Raw genomic sequence first — 20,077 nt, 5'->3', positions numbered from 1 at the left:
CAGTCTCCTCCCTTCTTTACAAAGGGCAGAGACTACATGCTACGGTCGTCAGGAAATTCTTGCTCAGTGATGCAGTGGGAGGCTCAAGGGTTACTCCATTTCATGGAATCCAGGATTGGCAGCTCTCAGAGCACACACGGGTGCATGTGGCTCCCCAAGACCAGGCAACTGCAGTGTGAACCTCCCCTGGAAAGGCCCAGTTGCTCCCGTATCTTTGAGTCTTAATGAGTATGAGTGTCAAAAGTCTGTGACAACTGGGAGGCCAAAGGATTGCAGGGCCACAGAGTGCTGGATGGTTATGGAGGGACACACAAGTGTTTAGAGTATTAATGTCTCTCTTGGCAGGCCACAAGGCTGTGAGGGGAGGTCCTTTTCTCAACCACGAGATGCTGGTAACTGAAACATACTGGACCACAACCCTCGGACCCCAACCTTAAATCTGGACCATGGCCCTGGCCTGACCCCCAACCAACCCTACACCTAAACCCTACCCTCACCCCTATGGCCCTATAAGATATGCTGCCATTATCCAATTATCTTTTAATATTTTCATGATAGGGGGAAATCGTACCAAAAAACTAACCAGATACTCTACAGACACCTATGTTCACATAGTCTGACTTTGTCTATTCCAACTTTCTGCGTTTAATTACAAATCAGGCCCCACCCAGGAGTGCTAAAATGGTACAGAATTCAGCAATAATACAGTGAAAGAAAACACATGATCCTAACTTTTTAAAACTTACTTTAAAAGATTTTTTGAACAAAAAAAAAAGTAGCCAAGAATTTTAATTCCACACAGGAAACAAGCAATTCCAAGAAGGCTAAAGTGTCTTAATTACCTTTATTGGAATCTTTCGAATATCAGCTCATTAAAGTCTTTGTTTCCTATTTCTTGCATTAATCCCCTGAAAGTTCCAGACTGGGAAAATATTAAGTACACAACTGATTTCTATATGACATACTTAATATTTATAAATTTATTATTTGTTTTCCACATGTCTATGGCTTTACTACTTTCAAGACAAAAGTCACATATAAAAATACAGACTACTCAAAACATAAAAGTCAACCAATGTCTATGGTTTACAATGCAAAGCTTGCAGACAACACAGACTATATATAATTCATCTGTTTTTGAAAACAGAAAGCACTCATACTGAACTCTAGAGAAAGGTGCTGATACATGGGGAAGCTCACTGATGACTCTCCTTTATAATATAGATCAACATCAAATTATTTCACGTATACTCAGTATCTATCTATCTCTATATATATATTTTTTTAACCGATTTGTGGTGTAAAAGTCACAAACCAACATGTAGATACAAAATGTTAGGAAGGGTTTAACATATATATGGGAAAATAATGTCTTATGCATTGTAAAAAAGTTTTTACAATCCAGGATAAAGGCAAATGTGGTTGAAAAAATAGGGAAATCCATACACAATGATAGAAAAAAATTCAGTCAAGCCACCTAATAACAACAGATTTCAGATATCACTTATTTAACATTATGTCCAAAAATGTCCATGTGCTGCAGAGGTCTCTACAAATCAGTTAGAATAACGTCAACAAGGTCTGCAAACAGAAGCCTTAGCAAGTAAACACGGCTCACGCTTCCGTCTCTTGAAAGAATGAGGCTTGACTTCCAGTGAAACGCAGGTAAGTACAGCAATGAAGAAATGTCTTTATAATAAACTGCACTGATTCAGAGCAGTGCAGCTGTGCATGCACACAATATTCTATGATAAAATGGTTCAACATTTAAAAAGCATAAATGAAACGAAAATAGAACTCAGTGAAGATAGCGAAACCACAAAGGCATTGAACTCCAACAACATTTCAGAAGCTAAGGGATAAAATTAATCGTAAAATCTGGATGATCAATCTTCCATCAGCACTCTGATTTTGGATTTACTATTAAGATTTTATACAAGTCTTTGGATAAAATTGAAAAGTCTGACAAGAACCAACGTTTTGGAAGAAGCAGTGTCACCTGTAAACATCCTGCCACCTGACTAACAGGATGGCCTCTGCTTCAAGACCCAGGACGAGATAAGACAGGAAGCTCTCAACACCCAGACCTGGAGAAGACGGACTGCACGTATGACTGCTGAGTGAAACCACTCCACTGCAACAGAGCTGCTGATCACTTATGTTTGTTCTTAAAAAAAAAATTACAAAACTAACCAATCTTTTTCTCCAGAATTACAAAAGATAAAATCTATGAGTCAGTAATGTAATGTGATTACAGAAAAATAGCCAACAGAAGAAAAATTCACGGGCTGTCCACATCATCCCCAATCCACTTTCTGTAGCCAGTACCTTCCCACGTGCTCTGAGGACAGAGCCTCAGACACTGTCACCTCAAAGCCGAATCAATGATCATCTCAGTCACTGTGGCACAAGCAATGTAGCTTCTTTCTTAACACAACACTGATTTCCTCCTTCAGGATTTTCTTTGATGGTATTACTCAATGCCGGTTCTTTTAAAGGTAACAAAGGTGTCACAAAAAATTCCTTGGAAATCTACAATTCCACAAAGACACCTGGCAATTTCATACTTTCATTCCTCCCCCATCACAATTTTTCTTTTTCTAAATTACAACTGACAATTCACATAAGATTTCATTACTTAAGATAAGGGAGGGCTTTTCAGTGTCTCCCCACTCCAGATAACTGAAGGATTTAGTGAAGCTTTCACTGAGTTTCACTTACTTAGTGAAACTCGGTGCCAGTAATTAAAAGGTTGATCCTATAAAATTCAAACTTGGGCACAGGCGTGTCCCACTCAGAAAAGATTTTATACAGTTAAAAACTTGTGCTTTCTCTCTCACATTTTATAAGCAACATAGGTTAATTTCAACTTCAGATTTTCTTTTTGATGCAGTGTATCTCGTGTAAGGAACAGTCTCCCAGCCGCCTCCACACACAGGCCTCAGCGATTCCTGAGAGCGGGAAGTCAGCGCCTTCTCCAGGGAGGGTCTCGCCCTTCTGAGAAAACATCCTTAACTCGTGGACTGTGTTCACAGAAGTCAGACTGAGGGACGGGCATTCCAGAGGACAGTCAAGGGCAGGCAAGATGCAGAGAGGGGCCCCTCCTTCCCCAGCGCACCTGCTCCGGTGGCCCTCCAGGCAGACTGGGTCTCCTCCCCTGGACCACAGACCTACTTTTCTCTGTAATAAAGCAGGTAGTACTTCAGGGGATCTGGTAGAGGGAGGCTCAGGACCTTCTCACGCAGGAAGTTCACCGGGGGCTCAGGCTTGGTGTCCGGCGGGGTGGTCACCTCTTCTTCCCGCCGCTCCTCCTCCAGGTCTCCAGAGCTGTTGTCATCAGAGGGGTTGGAGATCCGACTGGCAAAGACCTCTTTGTCCAAAAAGACAATCGTTTCCATTCGGCGGCGGCGAACTCTCCTTCTTTTAAACCTGGGAGTGTTCTTCAGTCCATTTCCGTTTTTGTTTACTGCTTCCTGGTGAATGACCTTCTTAATGGTGCCCCGGATGGCGATGCGTGCCAGGTCCTGGAGGCTGCGAACCGCCAGGGGTGCTGCATGCAAAGAACAAGACTCAGCCTCGTGACATCACAAGGTCTAGACATCTGAGAAAATTCTAACCTCATTTTCATTCACTGGCATATTTACAAACACGTGACAAGAACAGGAGAGGGTTGGAGGCAAACGTTATCTATGCTCTAATTTGCATTCATATGGTATTTTTCAAAACATATTTTCAAATAAACTGACCCTTAAATCAGATAAGAAAAGGAAGCAGCACTGCCTGGATAATCAATCAGTGGAAGAATCAGAATCAGGGTTATAGGGTTTGGTCCTTTGGCATCTGGCTTCATTTCTCTATTTGCTGTGTGCACTGATGCATTCTCTCATCCAGCAGAAATACAGTGACCACGGGGCTCCAGCATTCTTTTATCTATTTTAATATTTTCACAGTATTTCAGAAATTTAACTATTTGTTCCCTTTTTTATTAAAGTAGAGAACAAGCAGTTCCAAAACATTTTTAGGAACAAAATTCCCAAAGTACATCAAGGAAAAATAAAATCTGGTAATTAAATTACATGGCAATATAAGGGTTTTTCTGAGGGGAAACGAATTATTAGCGATCATGTTTTAAATACATTAAACTGAAAATGAGCTTCACTTTCTATCCCCCGAACCTAACTTCTCCAAAAAATAATAACCCACGCTATAGAGAGGGCTCCTGTTGCCTGCAGTATCTCTTACCCAAACCACAGAGGCCTTCACAAAATTGGCTCTGCACTCGCTGCCCCACAGCGACCCCAGGCTCCTTTGTCAGGACACAGGAGGGGCCCTGGCACTCACCTGCTCCTAGACACCCCACGACAGCAAACTGCTCAAATGCCACTCGGCGTTTCTTCTGCTGTGACCCCCGAGGATGCTTTCTCAGATTTCCCAATGGCCAGCTCTGGCCTCTAGCTCACCCCAACGTGCCACGGGTGGAAGCCACCTCGTCCCCCTGGCCCCAGTCTCTCCTGCTGCCTCTTCCTCTTCCACCCAGCCTGGAATGTTCCCTAAAGAGGTTCCCCTCTGCTTATGCCTACTGCCCTGGTCTGACATCTATCCCATGGCCTCAGGAATCACAGAGCAGCCAAAGGCTCCCTGGGTTCCAATCCAGGCCTGACTGGGGTCAAAGCCTCCCACACACCTACCTTCTCAACACGCCAGCCAGCTTTGATGTCCACATCCTCCCTCAGAAAGGCCCTGTGTGCCTCCTGAGTCCCTGACGCTCTGGAGCCCAGCGTCTTAGCTTTGGTCTTTATCTCCTGCCTGGAAAATCCTAAGGGTCTCCTGACTGGCCCCTGCCCTCAATCTGATCACCAGCCTATCCATCCAAAAGCTGACCCTCATCAACGTGACTCTACTAGTCTAGGAACCTCTGGCCCAGGAGACGAAGTTACAAATAACTGGAATGTTCACTTCAGGAGCCCTAAATAGCATCATAGTTGTTCATTGGGCCACATTTGCTTTGAAGCCCTGGCCTTAAAACCTGCATCTCTGGGTGCCCTCCACCCCATCATGATCCTGTCCAAGCGTGACCAAGTCACTGCTCTCAGGTCCGGCCTGAGCCCTCACCTTCCAAAACTCTGCAGAGGCTCTGGACAGCAGTGCCCTCCCCCCGCATGTCACCTCTGCCTACTTGTTCTGAAGGCATTTTCAGGGAAGCAAGCACTCGATAAAGTCATCTTCCCCTGACCACCAAGGAATCCAGAGGTGCCATATCTTCTATTTAAAATACGGGACAGACTCCACCACCTACATGATGAACTCAGGTCTAAGCACCTGCCCACCCAGTGCTTCCCACAACCTAACTGCGCACATCGGGTCCTCCAGCTGACAGTCACCTGCCTCAGCTCATGCTTCTCTTCTATTTTTTCTCTTTCTAGAGAGTTTCTTTTCACCCTTGAAAATTAAGCACAAATGACCTAAAATAACTCAAAATAAGCTAAAAGCCAATTATAATTTTTAAATGATTTCAAGTGATTTTTTAAAAATCACGTGTAAAACTTTAAGGCTTCAGTGAGTGGAAAAATGCTCTTTAATATTAAAAGGTTCCTGATGAATTTTGTTTCCCTTCAAATTCTAGAAAGAGTAAAAAGATTTCAAAGGTAAGTAAGAATCTCTGCACTCACGTAACTGGACGAGCCTCGACTTCCCGGACTCGGACTGGCAGGGCTGGATCAGCGGAGCAAAGGAGACAGCCAGAATCTTCTTGGTTTCCCAAGCAGAAGGGCCAGTGCGCGTTATCTTAGTCAGCTGTCCCAGAGGTTAAAATGAGAATATTCAAAAGATTTGACTACTGGTAGTTTATATTCGGACTTCCCTGGTGGCTCAGACAGTAAAGCGTCTTTCTACAATGCGGGAGACCTGGGTTCAAGCCCTGGGTTGGGAAGATCCCCTGGAGAAGGAAATGGCAATCCACTCCAGTACTACTGCCTGGAGAATCCCATGGACAGAGGAGCCTGGTAGGCGACAGTCTATGGGGTCGCAAAGAGTCGGACACGACTGAGCGACTTCACTCACTTTCAATTTCAGTTCATAAATATAAACACTCCTATATACAATCTAAAAACGCACAGACACTAAAGATGAAAACACCGGACAACACAGGCCTCTGATGTGACGTGACCAGAGCGACACCTAACTTAGCGACATTCTTGCAAAGGTACTCCAGTTCCTAGTACAGAAGTTAAGGAGACAATAAGAGAAGGAATGTGGGGAATCTGATAAGACAAGCTTCTTACAGACTCTCCAAAGAAGTCACTGTTGTAGGGGAAACGTAGGGAGACCAGGGCGATCCTGAAGTAAAAGTTATTAAAGACACAACTACCTGCAACCTTCAACCTAGACTGAGTCCTGGCTGTTGTTCTTGGGGACGGGAACTCCAAGAAGAGACCATCTGGCCCCCACCGAACAGCAGCTACCATCACAAATCAGTGCTGCTTCCTCAAAGGTGAGTGGGCCACTCTGGGTGTGGGTACCTGGCCTCACTCTTAGAGGTGCACAGCGATGTGTCTAAAGTGCTTCCAGGGATGCAGCCCCCATGGGACACAGGGTTGTCCGGCTGACATGCTGCAGTGTAGGTCAGCCAGATGGCTCCTGTGAACCCCAGTACAGGGAGCACCTCGAGAATGCGACGGGACAACACGGTCGCGCACACGCTCCATGACTGTTGCAGGCGCTGAATGGCCTGAGCAGTTCACAGGAGGATTTCTGGTCAGCTTTGACAAGCCACGATGATTGCACTCTCATCTAAAAATATCTAAGCTAGCAAATCCTCTAGAAACTAAGACTCTGTGTCCTGGATCTCAGAACTAAAAGAAATAAGTAGCCATGTGCCAGACAAACATCAACAACTTAACACTTTCCTATATGCCAGCAAAATCTTTTTTTCAAAAATCTTTTAAAAGCAGAATTTCTAGTTATCATGAATGTGAAATATCTGAATATAATCAGTAAACTATGTGTAAACCTGTAAAGAAAACTATAAATCCCTATTTCATGTTGGAGCATTCTTCTGCATGAATACTGAAAAGATGTCTTCCATCCCTCATTAACATCCCAGATGTTAACACAATGTATTTCTGCAACACAACACAGACTTCTATACTCATCTGTATAAGTAAATACGTATTTAAAACAATACTCTGAGAAAGAAAAGCAAACACAGGAACGTCTGGCTCTATCCTGCAAACTGCTAAAACAGCAATAAGAACCAGTTCCTGGCGACCCGCCTCTGAAATGGCCAAGGTTAAACAGCCTCTGGTCAGGCACTCCTGCAGGAGGTCACGGATTCAGACAAAACCAAGGTAATGTCCACGGTCTGTGCAGGCTCTTCACAGAAGCACTGTTTCTAACAGTGAAAGGCTAGAAAGAATTCAAATGCCTATCTGAAACAGTCACAGCCTTATACACCCCTATGCAAAACAGCCACAGCCTTATACACCCCTATCTGAAACAGCCACAGCCTTATACACTCCTATCCGAAATAGCAAGTCTTACACACCCCTATCTGATACAGCCACAGCCTTCTACACCTCATCTGAAACAGCCACAGCCTTATACATCTCTATTCGAAACAGCAACAGCCTTACACACCCCTATCCAAAACAGCCACAGCCTTATACACCCCATCTGAAACAGCTACAGCCTTATACACCTCTAGCTGAAACAGCCACAGCCTTATACACGCCTATCTGAAACAGCCACATTCTTATACACCAACAAAAATTTTAATAAAACAGGGATAAAAAAGAATTTCTAGCTATAATGAACATCACTTTTAAAAAAATTATGTATAAAACTTAAAATTATCAGCTCTCATATGTATGAATGGGTGGGTGGAGTGTAAAAAAGTGTGTACCCTCACTGAAAATTTTTTTAGCTTCTACTTTTTTAACGAAAGATAAACCAAAAACAAACAAGTCACCTACAGGTGAACAGAGCAGAGAAGAGGGGACATACACAGAATAAAATTCCGAGTATTTCTTGCTTAGACTTGCTTAGACTAATCTTGTAACAATTTTACAAAGTTGTGATCCCCAAAATGGCAACCTCTCAAAACTGAAAGAAAACAAATGAGCAGCTCACTGGGGCTAGTGCCATAACTTCACACAGAGGTGTAATTCCCAGTAACTTAAAACATAGTAATGTGAACATCTCTAGTGGAATATAAGGACAATACAGTGGGGCACCAAGCCACTCCCTGACAAAACAAGAAAAATCCTGCACTAGTTTCAGAAATCAGATTGCTGCTGATGACACCATGCATTGCAGATAAACAGTAAGCGGGGTGGTTGGGGATCAGGACTTTCAGTTTGAGAAAAAAGTGCTACTGATATAACACTAAAATGTGAGAAAAACAAACCCTGGTCCTGATCTTGATTTGGAAGTATTGATATGAATCTATGGTGTCTTTTCATTCCAAAACATCACACCAAAAAAAAAAAAAGTGTGTGTGTTGGGGCGGTGGGTGGTGGTTGACTCCCAAGCATTAGTGGTCCATCAGAAAAATGAACACAGATCCACGATCACCTTCAAGATCCCAACTGTGGTGTCTAAACACCAATTCCCACCAAAGAAAACGAAAAGGGATTATTCATTTTCAGAAAGAGTTAATTCCAAGTTTGTGGTAAAAAAAAAAAAAAAAGTACACAAAGTCTGGAACATCTTCTTACCAGAAATTAACAAAACCAACAAAGATTCTTGAGGCTGCAGAGCCCAAGAGCCAATGTGGAGAGGCAGCCATGGCCAAAGTGAGACAGTCTGAACTCTGACAAGGGTCACACAGTGATCAAAATACTAAGTATGCTTTTGCATGAATTCATTTTGCCGAAAAAAATCAAGCAAAACCTCACTGGTCACTACCTTTGGCAGACGCTAGAAAACCAATTCGGAGAAGGCAATGGCAAGCCACTCCAGTACTCTTGCCTAGAAAATCCCATGGACGGAGGAGCCTGGTAGGCTGCAGTCCGTGGGGTCGCTAAGGGTCGGACACGACTGAGCGACTTCACTTTCACTTTTCACTTTCACACATTGGAGAAGGAAATGGCAACCCACTCCAGTGTTCTTGCCTGGAGAATCCCAGGGATGGGGGAGCCTGGTGGGCTTCCGTCTATGGGGTCGCACAGAGTCGGACACGACTGAAGTGACTTAGCAGCAGTAGCAGCAGCAGAAAACCAATTATTGAGAAAAACTGATAAACAAAGGTTAGTAAGAATCAGAATTTATCCTGAGCCTCCTTTTATCAAGTATACCTCAGGGTAAACAAATAACTAATGAGGGTGCTTCTCTCCACCTGTGTATTCCAGCTACTAAATGAAGAGAAACGACAGGATGAGGAGTATCATTCTACGGCCCTTAACAAAACAGTGGGTCAGGGCCAGCCCCACTGCCGGCATCAGAAAGCAAGAACAGGCAAGATCTTAAACAAGGAAGGACTCCGTAACCACTGGCAAGTATTCAGGTGTCCTTTCTCCTCCAAAATAAATCAAATCAGAACCTAGGCAAGTCCTCAGGACCCGCCCCACCTTGGCTGTCTCTCTAGCCTGTTTCCTCATCTGTGAGACAAAGGGATTTGTAACAAGAGTTATAAGGGAAAATGCCTGTCAAACTCCCCAGAACAGACCTCAGCAGACAGCTGAATGCACAAAACCGCCAGTTACAAGAGGACCTGACCTTCTCTTCCAGCGGCATGACCAGGATGCCCCCGACCTTGAGGAGACTCTTCATGTACTCCTCGTGTTCCTTCTGTACTCCTGCCCCGCAGTACACCCGGTCATACTGAGAACAATCTGGAGAAATCTCCAGGCAATTGCCAGTAACAAAGGACGGTTCACAGAAGTCAAACCTGAAAGTAAAAGATGTTTTCCACAACTACATATATCATAACAAATCTATACAGTACATCTACGTTAAACATAGGTTATGTTTTCACTGTACAATCCCACAGCAACATAATAAAATTAAGAGTCAGAAGCTGGGATATCAGACTTCTGAAAGAACTACGTGAGTAATAAACAGAACTCTAGAAATTCCAAAGAAAATATGATGAAAGTCAGTATCATAAACCCAATCCCAGCTTAAGTCACCCAAGCTCCAAGTATATCACTATCTTTGCTGTTATGATTATCTTATTATCTTACATCTTCATTATCTTTTACTATCCTATCTTGCTTTGTATCTTATTCAAGATTTAATAGAGTAAAAAGAGAAAAAAATATATTTGGTTTTTCTAAAACTTTTAATCCCTAACGTAAGAACTTAAATGCCTTGTTTTAAAATGGCAAGAGCTAGTTACATGGTACATTGAAAGACAAGTGCAACAATTCCATTTCAGAAACAAGTATATGATAAAATGCTGCCTCTACTGGAAATATGAAAATTAAGAAAAAATGAACATTCTATTTCCTTCTCTTACACTGGTGATAAATTACCTTTATTTAGGTATCATAATTAAAAAAAGCAACTTAAGGTCCTTAAAAGCACAAAATATTTTTAAAATAACTAGAACATACACACACATATCACTGACTCACCTGCCACAGTTTAATCACAATTGCCAGAACATGAACAGTAATAAATTGATTCCTTTCCACTTAATCCAAAGTTTAAGTTATAACTGACACCCAGACCCATGGACAGTTTTGGTCTTACTTGTCAAAGCTGTCGCTTGTCCTGATGAAGAAGTCCAGCTTCTGCTTTGCATACTCCGTCACATCTGAATGGAGTTCCACCCCGTGGTTCACTCCAAAAGGGCCTGAAAGGTTTCAGAATAAGAAAACATATACAAAGAGGACAAGAACCCCTACTCTTTATTTCTATTTCATCGACTGCAACACATTTGACTGGATATGTGTAATTACAGAAATTCACATTTATTGGGCCGAAATCACCCAATCCAATCTTTAAATAGGCAGACTAGCCTCTGCTCACCACATCATCAATACTCCTTACATGGCACTACCAACTTACCAACTCACAGCTTCCTAAAGCCTTGACCGTCCTGTCCTCAAACTTTTAAAGAATCATCTGAAAAGGTAAAACAGCCAAGGTCTGAAACCAAGAGTTACAGGTGCCACTAAGCCAGTCAATTCTAAAGGAAATCAACCCTGAATATTCACTAGAACGACTGATGCTGAAGCTGAAACTCCAATACTCTGGCCACCTGATGAAAAGAGCCAACTCACTGGAAAAGACCCTGATGCTGGGAAACACTGAAGGCTGGAGGAGAAGGGGACAACAGAGGATGAGATGGTTGGATGGCATCACCAACTCAATGGACACAAGTTTGAGCAAACTCTGGGAGATAGTGAAGGACACGGAAGCCTGGTGTGCTGCAGTCCACAGGGTCACACAGAGTCGGACACAATTTAGCAACTGAACAACAATGAATTTAACAAGAAACGTGTCTTTGCAAAAAAAAGTGGACACAGGTCTTTTTTCCAACAAAGTTCTCCCCAGACACTCAGATGTGGTATTTAATCCTCACAAAATAGTTTTAATCATCATCAAAATAAAACTGTAATTCCAAAGTCACAATGAAATATTTTTTAATCAAAATAAATTTATCAGGGACTTCCCTGGTGGTCCAGGGGCTCAGACTCCACACCCCCAATGCAAGGGGCCAGGTTCCATCCCTATTCAGGAAACTAGATCCCATATGCCACAACTAACACCCGGCACAGCCAAATAAATCAAAGAATGAAAGAAAAGAAAGAAATTTATCAATAACTGGAATAAAGCTATGAGAAAAGTTAGGAGCCGGCTTAACGATAAAAGTGCTTCCTCCACATACAAATGCCTCTGGATTAAATCTCAGTGAGAACTACTGACACAAAACAGCTTCACTGAATCTCTGGGTTTTAAGAGTCCATTTGTATGAAGGTCAAAACAGGCAACACTCATCTGTGTGATGAAGGTGAGTATACTTCCCCCTGGAGGGGGTGGGGTCCTACTATTGGAGAGGTGGCCGTGGGAACCTCTGGGGCACAGATTCTACTCTGCATCTTGTTCTGGGTGGGGCTTGCATGGAGGAGGATGTAAAAAGTCACCAAGCTTCATACTTCCTACTACATTCATACATGCTTCATGCAACTGTGTCAAGTTACTATGGATAAGTTATACCTTGATTTTTAAAAAATCTGCATGAGAAAATGAACACGGCGGGTAGGGCTTTATTTAGAAGACATATATATAAAGTCACAGTGTAACACTCAACCCTACATCCAACAGAAACACTGGTAAACGCAGCCATCTGTGTCCTGCCCACACTTCTCTGCTTCCACTGTTCACCTGGTCCCTTCCCGGTCCAGCAGCTCCCCCAGGTGCAGGCGTCCCTGCCTCTACTGGATGACTCACCCGCTCTCCTTTCTCTACGCCTCCCACACAGAGTGGCTGCTAAAACCGCCTCTCATCAAAACACAGCCTACTTGAGAAGTCACATTTCCACCGTCTGTGACACCACATCCACATTACTTCTGGTCCAATCCCACTGCTCTCTTGGTCACTTGCCAGAGACCAAGAAAACAGGCATTTACTTCCCGCTCATCTTATTCTCATTAGCCCCTCAGCTCTGCTAGACTCTTACTGAGGACAAGAAGCTTCACACCAAACAAAGTAATGACACATATCCCCTGACCCACTCCAATAAAAAGATGACTGAAAGAGGAGGAAGTTCGGGACGGGTCAGAATGGAGAAGGAAATGGCAACCCACTCCAGTGTTCTTGCCTGGAGAATCCCAGGGACGGGGGAGCCTGGTGGGCTGCCGTCTATGGGATCACACAGAGTCGGACACGACTGAAGTGACTTAGCAGCAGCAGCAGCAGAATGGTGGTACCAAGGACACAACACTGAAGCTGGTCCCACAAGGCCCCCCAGACAGAGCAGCTCCCACGTCACACAACAATGTCAGGTTAAGCTCACAAGTGCCATATCTCCTCCACCCCCCTGCCGTCCTGCCAACTGGAACCTCGAGAAAGGAGCACCCTCAGCAAGGTGAGGAGTCGCAACGTAAGCACAGCAAAGGGGCAGAAAAGGCAGCAGGGCAGAGAGAGGAAGGACCCCACATCACCCTAAGTCAGATGAAAGACTTCAGGCACTGGGAGACCAGCAAAGTCTTCACCTCGGCAGTGAGCAGCATGAAGCTGAATAAACCACAGAGGGAGGCCTACGACACACAGAGTGAAAACGTCCAGTGCCTGTATCCTTCTCCCTGCAGATCCGAGACTCTACCCGTGAAATCAGACTCTCAAGTTACCGCCTTCAAATACATCAAAGCAGCACGCAGTGTCCATTACAACCAAAAACACAGCTTTCCTTCCTTCAGAACTCTCCTCCCTGACATCCAGCAAAACCCCCAGAAAAGAGAAAGTGGGGGCTCAGAAAAGACAAGCAACAACATCCGTCGTGAGCTGTTTATGGCTTCTAAAGAATGTCAAATGCACCAGGTCAGCTGAAGATGAGTCATCCTTTAAGTCATCCTTTCCTAAGCATTTCATTTTTTAATAGCATTTCCAATCTAATCAGTTTGATAACCCTCCCCCTCCCCCCAAATACCACCTTATCCTTAGCTCCTCCAATTTTCAGCTCCAACAGCGGGAATTACAATTCACTAATTCCAGAATGATGAAAAACCTGAGCTCTCTTTGCAAAGCAGTCTCAATCCAAGACAAGTTCAAAAAGCATTTAGCCTAAAAAAAAACAAGAAAACAAAAAACTACACGTTTAATAATCTGAGGATATAGCCCAAATTTATATTTTATAGCCCAAAGTCAGATGATCAGAATCTCAAAACTTTACCAAATTCTGAAGTATATGAACTTATAAAGAAACCAAAAATTTCATTCCATACCCACAAAAGCAACAGTGACTACTAAGATTTTCTAAAGTGCCTGTAATAACCACAGAGAAACAATGTTGTAATGTACTGCTAATGATTAAACTTGACTTTTAAGCTGTTATTACTTGAAATCACCAATATTCAGAATCTTACACTGACTTGATAACAATGTTAAGATACCTAAGCCAAAATCCTAAGATATTTAGCAAACCTTGTCAGTTCCAACATCCACATGTACCAAGGCCCCAGCAGCCTCGGGCCAGCCAGGTCTTCCTCCCCCGAGGGGCACCAGCCCACTTCCTCCGCAGTGCCCTTTCCTAAAGCACAGAGCGGCTCCTGGCCCTCCTCTCGCAGAACTGTTCACCTGACTCTGAGTGAAAACAGACACTTGTCCCCTACTATGTAGGAATCTTTAAAATCTTCAGTAATCTGATAATGATGTTTCAGTATTAAAATGGTCAGTTTCCATGTATAATTACAACTTATTTGAGAAAACAGGCTAAATGGCTTCAAATAGCATAACTTGTGAAATCTTTCCTACCCCTGGAATACATTTGAAAATAACTTACAAGTATTAACTCCTTTAGTATTAAAACAACAAAAACAAAAACTGCTTGGAAGAACTTTTAACTGCCAGGGACTTTAAAGTTAATTATTCCAGTTTAGAGACAATAACAGGCAGGCTGAGTGATTGTATTAATCAAGAAATCACCATAAGGTCCAGATTTATACAGTCTCCAGGTCCTCTGCTGTGCAAGAGGAGGCTGTGCTGGTCAGATGCTGGAGGCACAGGTGGGGGCAACAGGAAAGCTCCAGAGGGACTCTTCTGTTCATTACAGCAATTTCCCCATTAATACCATCACCCTCCAACCCAAGAACTGTGTGGACACCACGATGGCTGGGCAGGCCAAGGGCAGTTACAACTCGGCCCCCACTAAGGACAGGTTGCCAGCAGGCTCTCCCTCCTATACGTGAGACAGAGCCAGACTCACCGAGGATGAGCCCCACCATGGAGCTGAGGTAGCCAGTGCCACTGCCCAGGTTCAAGAATGAGAGACCAGGCTGCAGGTCCAGGGCCTCCATCACCTCCGAGTAGATGCACGGAGCAGAGAGGTGGATGTTGCCATGCTTCCACGCTAAATCTTTATATGCGTTCTCTTTAAATTCTTCGAGGTAATAGTCTGCACGGTCAATAGCGCGGAAAGCCTGCTCCACCAGCTCCGAGCGGATGTACTGCGCCTCCTTCAGATTGTCTATCAGCTCATCGTTGTCCTCACCAGCACTCACCGCGCCTCCCATCTTTGAGATCACACTCAGGCAAAGCTGCAGTTTTAGAATTTTCAAAAGAGCTACTCACATTAAAGGTTAAAGCAGAACAATACAAGTCCTAAACACACACCAATTTCAGATTCTGAACTCTAAAAATAATACAGATGGAATATACTTACTCAACACCCAGCCCCTTACACTACACCTCCCTCCACTTCCAAGGATGCCAGACCCAAAACAAACAAAAAAGTTAAATTTCAAATTTAATTATATTCATCCAAAAATAAGTTGTAACTTATAATATCAACTGAATACAAATGAACATGCAATACCTAACACACAGCTGACAACTTAAAAACATCATTAAAGAATTCAAGACTTTACTAAAAATCATCATTCTAGAAAGTCAAGGAATTATGATTAAAAATATCTTGCTTATACATCTATCTTAACAAAGATATTTCCACAAATGGAAAAATAATTGAATGTAAACATGAAAAGTGGGCAGATATATTTACTAAAAAATCATTCTAAGAGGGATCTTCTTTGAATATTTCAAGTGCTGTAGATCTTTTGTAAATACATCTTTAAAAGCAAAAAAAAAATTAAATTCAGGTCAATAAATACTAAAAAGGTATTCATTGTTACTTTGAAATTCAAATTCAACTGTTGTCTTATATTTTGCCTAGCACTTCCAAATCCCACATGCCCATAAATATCAAGTCAAGCAAACCATTCAATCTTTGATTTGGATGTTCTGATGTAAAAACTTCAGGCCAAAACAACATCCACAAAACTCAAACACCTCATTTTAACAAATACAAGGCTGCAGCTCAGGAGCAGGAGACTCCTAGAATTCCCTCAACTCCTGAGTAGTTACCATACCACCATTCCACCTCTTCAACAGTAAAAAGGACATTTCTGCTCTCTTCCAAACTGCCTTCAAGAAGAAAAAGTAACATGTCCTCCTCTCCGAGTCAACTACTAAAGTACAATGTATCAATACATGCTTTTCTCTGAGCCAGCTACTAAAGTACAATGTATCTTCATCTGATTCCTAGGGGATATGATCCTGCATCTGCAGAGGTTTTACTCTTCCTGAACAATTCCAATTTTATACTCACCACAGGCAACTTTCACTTCATATAAAATGGTAATGTTTTACAAAACACTTGATAATAACTGCTGGCGGGGAGGGGGGAGAAAAAACCTGACATCACAAAGGCTGATATGTTTTCTGAATCAGGATGATGTCCATAATGTTACATTTTTATTATTACAAAGTTTATGCTTGCTTCTCCCTCACAATCCTGAGAACTTCTAGCAGCAAAAGGAGAATCACAAATATTGCCACTAGAAAAATTCCATACACACACCACACACACAAAACTAGCAACTGCGGTAGGAGAGCATGCCCCAGGAATGAAAGTTACTGACCAGGAGCATGGATCTTCAGCTTCTCACAAGGACACAAAGTGTGTGAAAGGTGGGGGCATAACACAAGCACTCTTCCATGTTATGACTGGAGCAATTCATTTTCATCGTCAAGATTTTAAAGCAGAATATGAGACTTCTCAAGTCACTAGGATGGCCCAGTTATTTCATTCTCACCCTGTTTTTAAGTTGTTTCAGAGCCCTTGGTGGTTACAGACCACAGCCAACTAACTCAGCCAGAGAGGATGAAGTGTTAATGAGGTCAAATTCAATCCTGGATGAACTACTTAGTTCTGAGGCTAATGCCTATACCCCAGGCTAGGACAATCATCTTAAGATTTGGGTCACTAGTTAAAAGTGGAGTCCTGTTTGGTTGCTTCAGGGAAAGGTCTAGCTCTCACACATCCTCCAGGGTGGATGTGAAAGCCACCTCTTCACCCAGAAGCCCCCAGAGTGTAATGTTCTATCCTCAGAAAGCAAACACCAAGTATATGATGGGTATGTTTCACTGTCTACCAAGCATTTATCCCTTATTTTCAACTTTGCCTCACTTTAAGAGTTTAACCCACATGCAAAGGTTAGCTTTTTAGTAAAAATAACCACAATCTTTTTACAGGCACCACCTGCCAGTCACAACCCCATTTTGGTTTCACAACATTGTGAGGCAACTTGGGACTGAAAAGTTACTTTGCTCATGGTTACACACCAGTCTGTAAGCAGAGCTGGCATTCAAACACAGGCCTGTGTGTTTTGCCCTACAGCAAATACTGCTTTGAAAAATTCTCAAGGGAGCAAAATTCTTTAACTCTGAACACACTGGTATCCCTATCCAAAACAACAGGCTAAATAACTATGTGGTAACCTTATCTGCTGCCACTGGTGGGCTGCACGTGACCATCCGTAGGCTCTGATATTTATTATTAACTTTGCCTGGCAACCTAACACTTCCTAACACTGAAAACAATCATTGCTTATTACTAACCATCAATGTGATCAGGTCTAATGTCACCAAAAACACCAACAACAACCTCAGAGATGGCTTTGACAAACCAAATCCAGATCTACAATCCACTCTAATCCAAGTTTTCAAAGTAATAGGATATCATTTTCTGGATGCTTGACTGGTTACACTTTGCAACCCTTAATTCACTACTCCATGTAACTGGGCACTGCCCAGCAGGACAACCTTACTCTCAGGCTGCTCCTTCCAAAACCAAAAGCAAGGGCACAGGGAGGAGATGGCTGAGCAGGAGTAGGAAGGTCTCAGACTGGTAGCCGAAGAGGCTGTCACAGGGGCCAGTTAACAAAGAAGCTCTGATAACGGGGCCAAGATTCAAGTCTACACTCATCAGGCTACTTACTAAGGGCAACATGGACAAAGTAACTCAGGTGGAAGATAATCTGGGGAGAAGAAAGCAAAATCACACCTCCTGCCGGAGGAATAAGGGAAGAAATGGAGACGTTTCTCATCGTGAAAACCAGAACTCCTACAAGGAATGCAAGGGATTTGTTTTCAAATACTTGAAAGTCTGCCATATACACACTATTCATGGGCCTGAAAAAAACAGAGCAGTGGAACACGTATTGGATGGAGAGAATTTCTACTTAATACACAAGAAAGCTTTCTAAAATCGAGGCTGGAAATACCGACACACAGTCAGAACAAGGAGTCTCTCCCGGCCAAGTGCAAGCACAGAGAGGCCAGGCGCTGGTCTCAGGAGCCTCAACCGTCCTCCCACCCAAGTGAGGCAAGTCCGGACTTGAGTTACAGGAATCTGCCGGTCTACCCAACACTAAAAATGCAGCTGCTTACTTCAGCCCCTCCCTGGCCAAAACGAACGAAGAAAACGTTAGCAGGCACATAAACCAAGTGGGGATTTAGAGAAAGGCCTTTTTTGAGGTGCAAACATCAACCTGGGAGAGACAGGCCCTGGCAAACACAAAACACAGGGACCACAGCCAGGAGAGCTCCCTTCCAACCGAAGACCTCTTCCAGATCTTGCCTGAAGCCAAGTACCCAAGGCTGGAAGCGTCAGCTCTCCCTTAACAGACTCTTCCACCTTCTGAAAAGGCACAACCTGTTTCAAACCTCGGTAACTCCTCACGTGCCGTGCTAACGGCCAATGTTTCCTACTTAGTAATTTAGGGACGAGCTGCGCGTCTGGAGAGTTAAGTCAACCCAAGGGGAGTGAACACTGCGCACCGAGACAGACCTCGGGACCCCCGGGAACCCGCGCCGGCTGACCCCCGAGGGGGCGGGAGCCGATTTGGAGGAGGAGGGGCGTTCATGCTGGGGTCGGGGCGAGAGAGCAGCGGAAAAGGACTGGAAGACGCGGAGAGGAGGGAGCGCCCCCGGGGGAGGGACCTGGAGCCCGCGCCCAGCGGGAGGGAAGGTTTGGAGAGGAGGGAGGAAGGGAGACGGGGCCGAGGGGACGCACCGCCCCCCTACCCCCTCGGCCGGGCCGAGAGCCGCGGCGACGGCTCCACCTCCCGCCTCGGCCGGCCCGCGGGATCGGCCGCCGGACCGCACCTGCAGCTCCTCCGGCGCCCCTCGCCCGGGAGCCCCTTGCCCCGCCGCCTGCCGATTCGCAGCGCCGACCTCTGCCACTGTAAACATCCGCCGCCCCACTGCGCCTGCGCGCGTCACGTCCCTAATGCGCGTGCGCCGCGGCCCAGCGCTTAACGGGGCAACCTTGCAGCTGGAGCCGCATCCTGAGGTCTTTGCCAGCCCAGAGAGCTGCTCGGATGCGGAGGTCAAAGGGCAGCCGCAGGTGAACGCTGTCACTTCCAGGCCGCAGCACGGGCCAAGACCCAGCTGTGAGCACGACCGGCAGGGCTCACTCCTGTAGAAATGACCTTCCAGGAGGGGGCCGACAGGTCAGGAAGTAATGAAAACAGAGGCGATGGACAGTAACTGGCACGGTGGTGTCTACTGTGGCTTGACTGACCCGGAAGGGACATTCGAGCGAAGATCTGCAAGACAAGAAACATCCAGCTGTGCCAAGAGAAATCCAATGGCTTCAGGCCAGGGAGAGCTGAAGTGGCCAGGAGCCCCTGACGTGACCACTCCTGCGAGGGGTCCACTCCCATACTTGCTCACCCACCCTCACCGGCTTCACTGCCGCCTTCACCCGCGCCGCATCTTGATCAGCCCTTCCTGGGAGAGTTGTCCCGGCGTCGGTCATGATCTTTCTGCGTCTCAGAAGTGGCCTGCCCAGCGTCCTGGCCCACTAGCAGATCCTCCAGGTTATCTCCCCCAGCCACCCATGTAGCCCTGGGGCCTTCTGCCCCCTGTTGCCACCCATTGTTGTGGGCTACCTGCCTGGCCTTCCCAGTAGACTCTGTGAGATCTGCTTCTATCCTACTTTTGCTCAGCACAAACCTCACATAGGTTTTCCAACTAGTTTTTAGCAACAGAACCCTTTGTTTAGACACAGCCCTGTATTTTACCTGTTTTTCTACAGCTACAGGCATTGCTGCCTGGGCCCCTCCTGCCC

General features: G+C 44.6%; 1 protein-coding gene across 1 annotated transcript; it reads right to left on the bottom strand.

Moving 5' to 3' along the window:
* Positions 1 to 825: 825 nt before the first annotated feature.
* PCMTD2 (protein-L-isoaspartate (D-aspartate) O-methyltransferase domain containing 2) lies at positions 826 to 19,241 on the bottom strand. Its single transcript, XM_055432943.2, has 6 exons — positions 19,111 to 19,241; positions 14,870 to 15,200; positions 10,693 to 10,795; positions 9,715 to 9,886; positions 5,670 to 5,793; positions 826 to 3,550 (listed from the first exon to the last, which is right to left on the bottom strand). The coding sequence occupies exons 1-6, from the start codon at positions 19,195 to 19,197 to the stop codon at positions 3,171 to 3,173; spliced, it is 1,197 nt and encodes a 398-aa protein (XP_055288918.2). The 5' UTR covers positions 19,198 to 19,241; the 3' UTR covers positions 826 to 3,170.
* Positions 19,242 to 20,077: the final 836 nt, after the last annotated feature.

Source organism: Moschus berezovskii, chromosome 15 (genome assembly GCF_049115385.1).
Source record: "Moschus berezovskii isolate FMDL1 chromosome 15, NW_MosBer_1.0, whole genome shotgun sequence".
Lineage (NCBI taxonomy): Eukaryota > Metazoa > Chordata > Mammalia > Artiodactyla > Moschidae > Moschus > Moschus berezovskii.
The sequence above is the reverse complement of the archived record's forward strand: the minus strand, read 5'-3'. Positions and strand labels throughout refer to the sequence as shown.

Bases quoted from the DNA above. Each gene is read 5' to 3' on its own strand.
- PCMTD2 (XM_055432943.2), bottom strand. From the start codon at position 19,197: ATGTTTACAGTGGCAGAGGTCGGCGCTGCGAATCGGCAGGCGGCGGGG. The intron at 9,887-10,692 runs GTAAGACCAAAA...TTTTACTTTCAG, and splicing joins ACAAGCGACAGCTTTGACAA to GTTTGACTTCTGTGAACCGT. The intron at 3,551-5,669 runs GTGAGTGCAGAG...CTTTGCATGCAG, and splicing joins GTCGAGGCTCGTCCAGTTAC to CACCCCTGGCGGTTCGCAGC.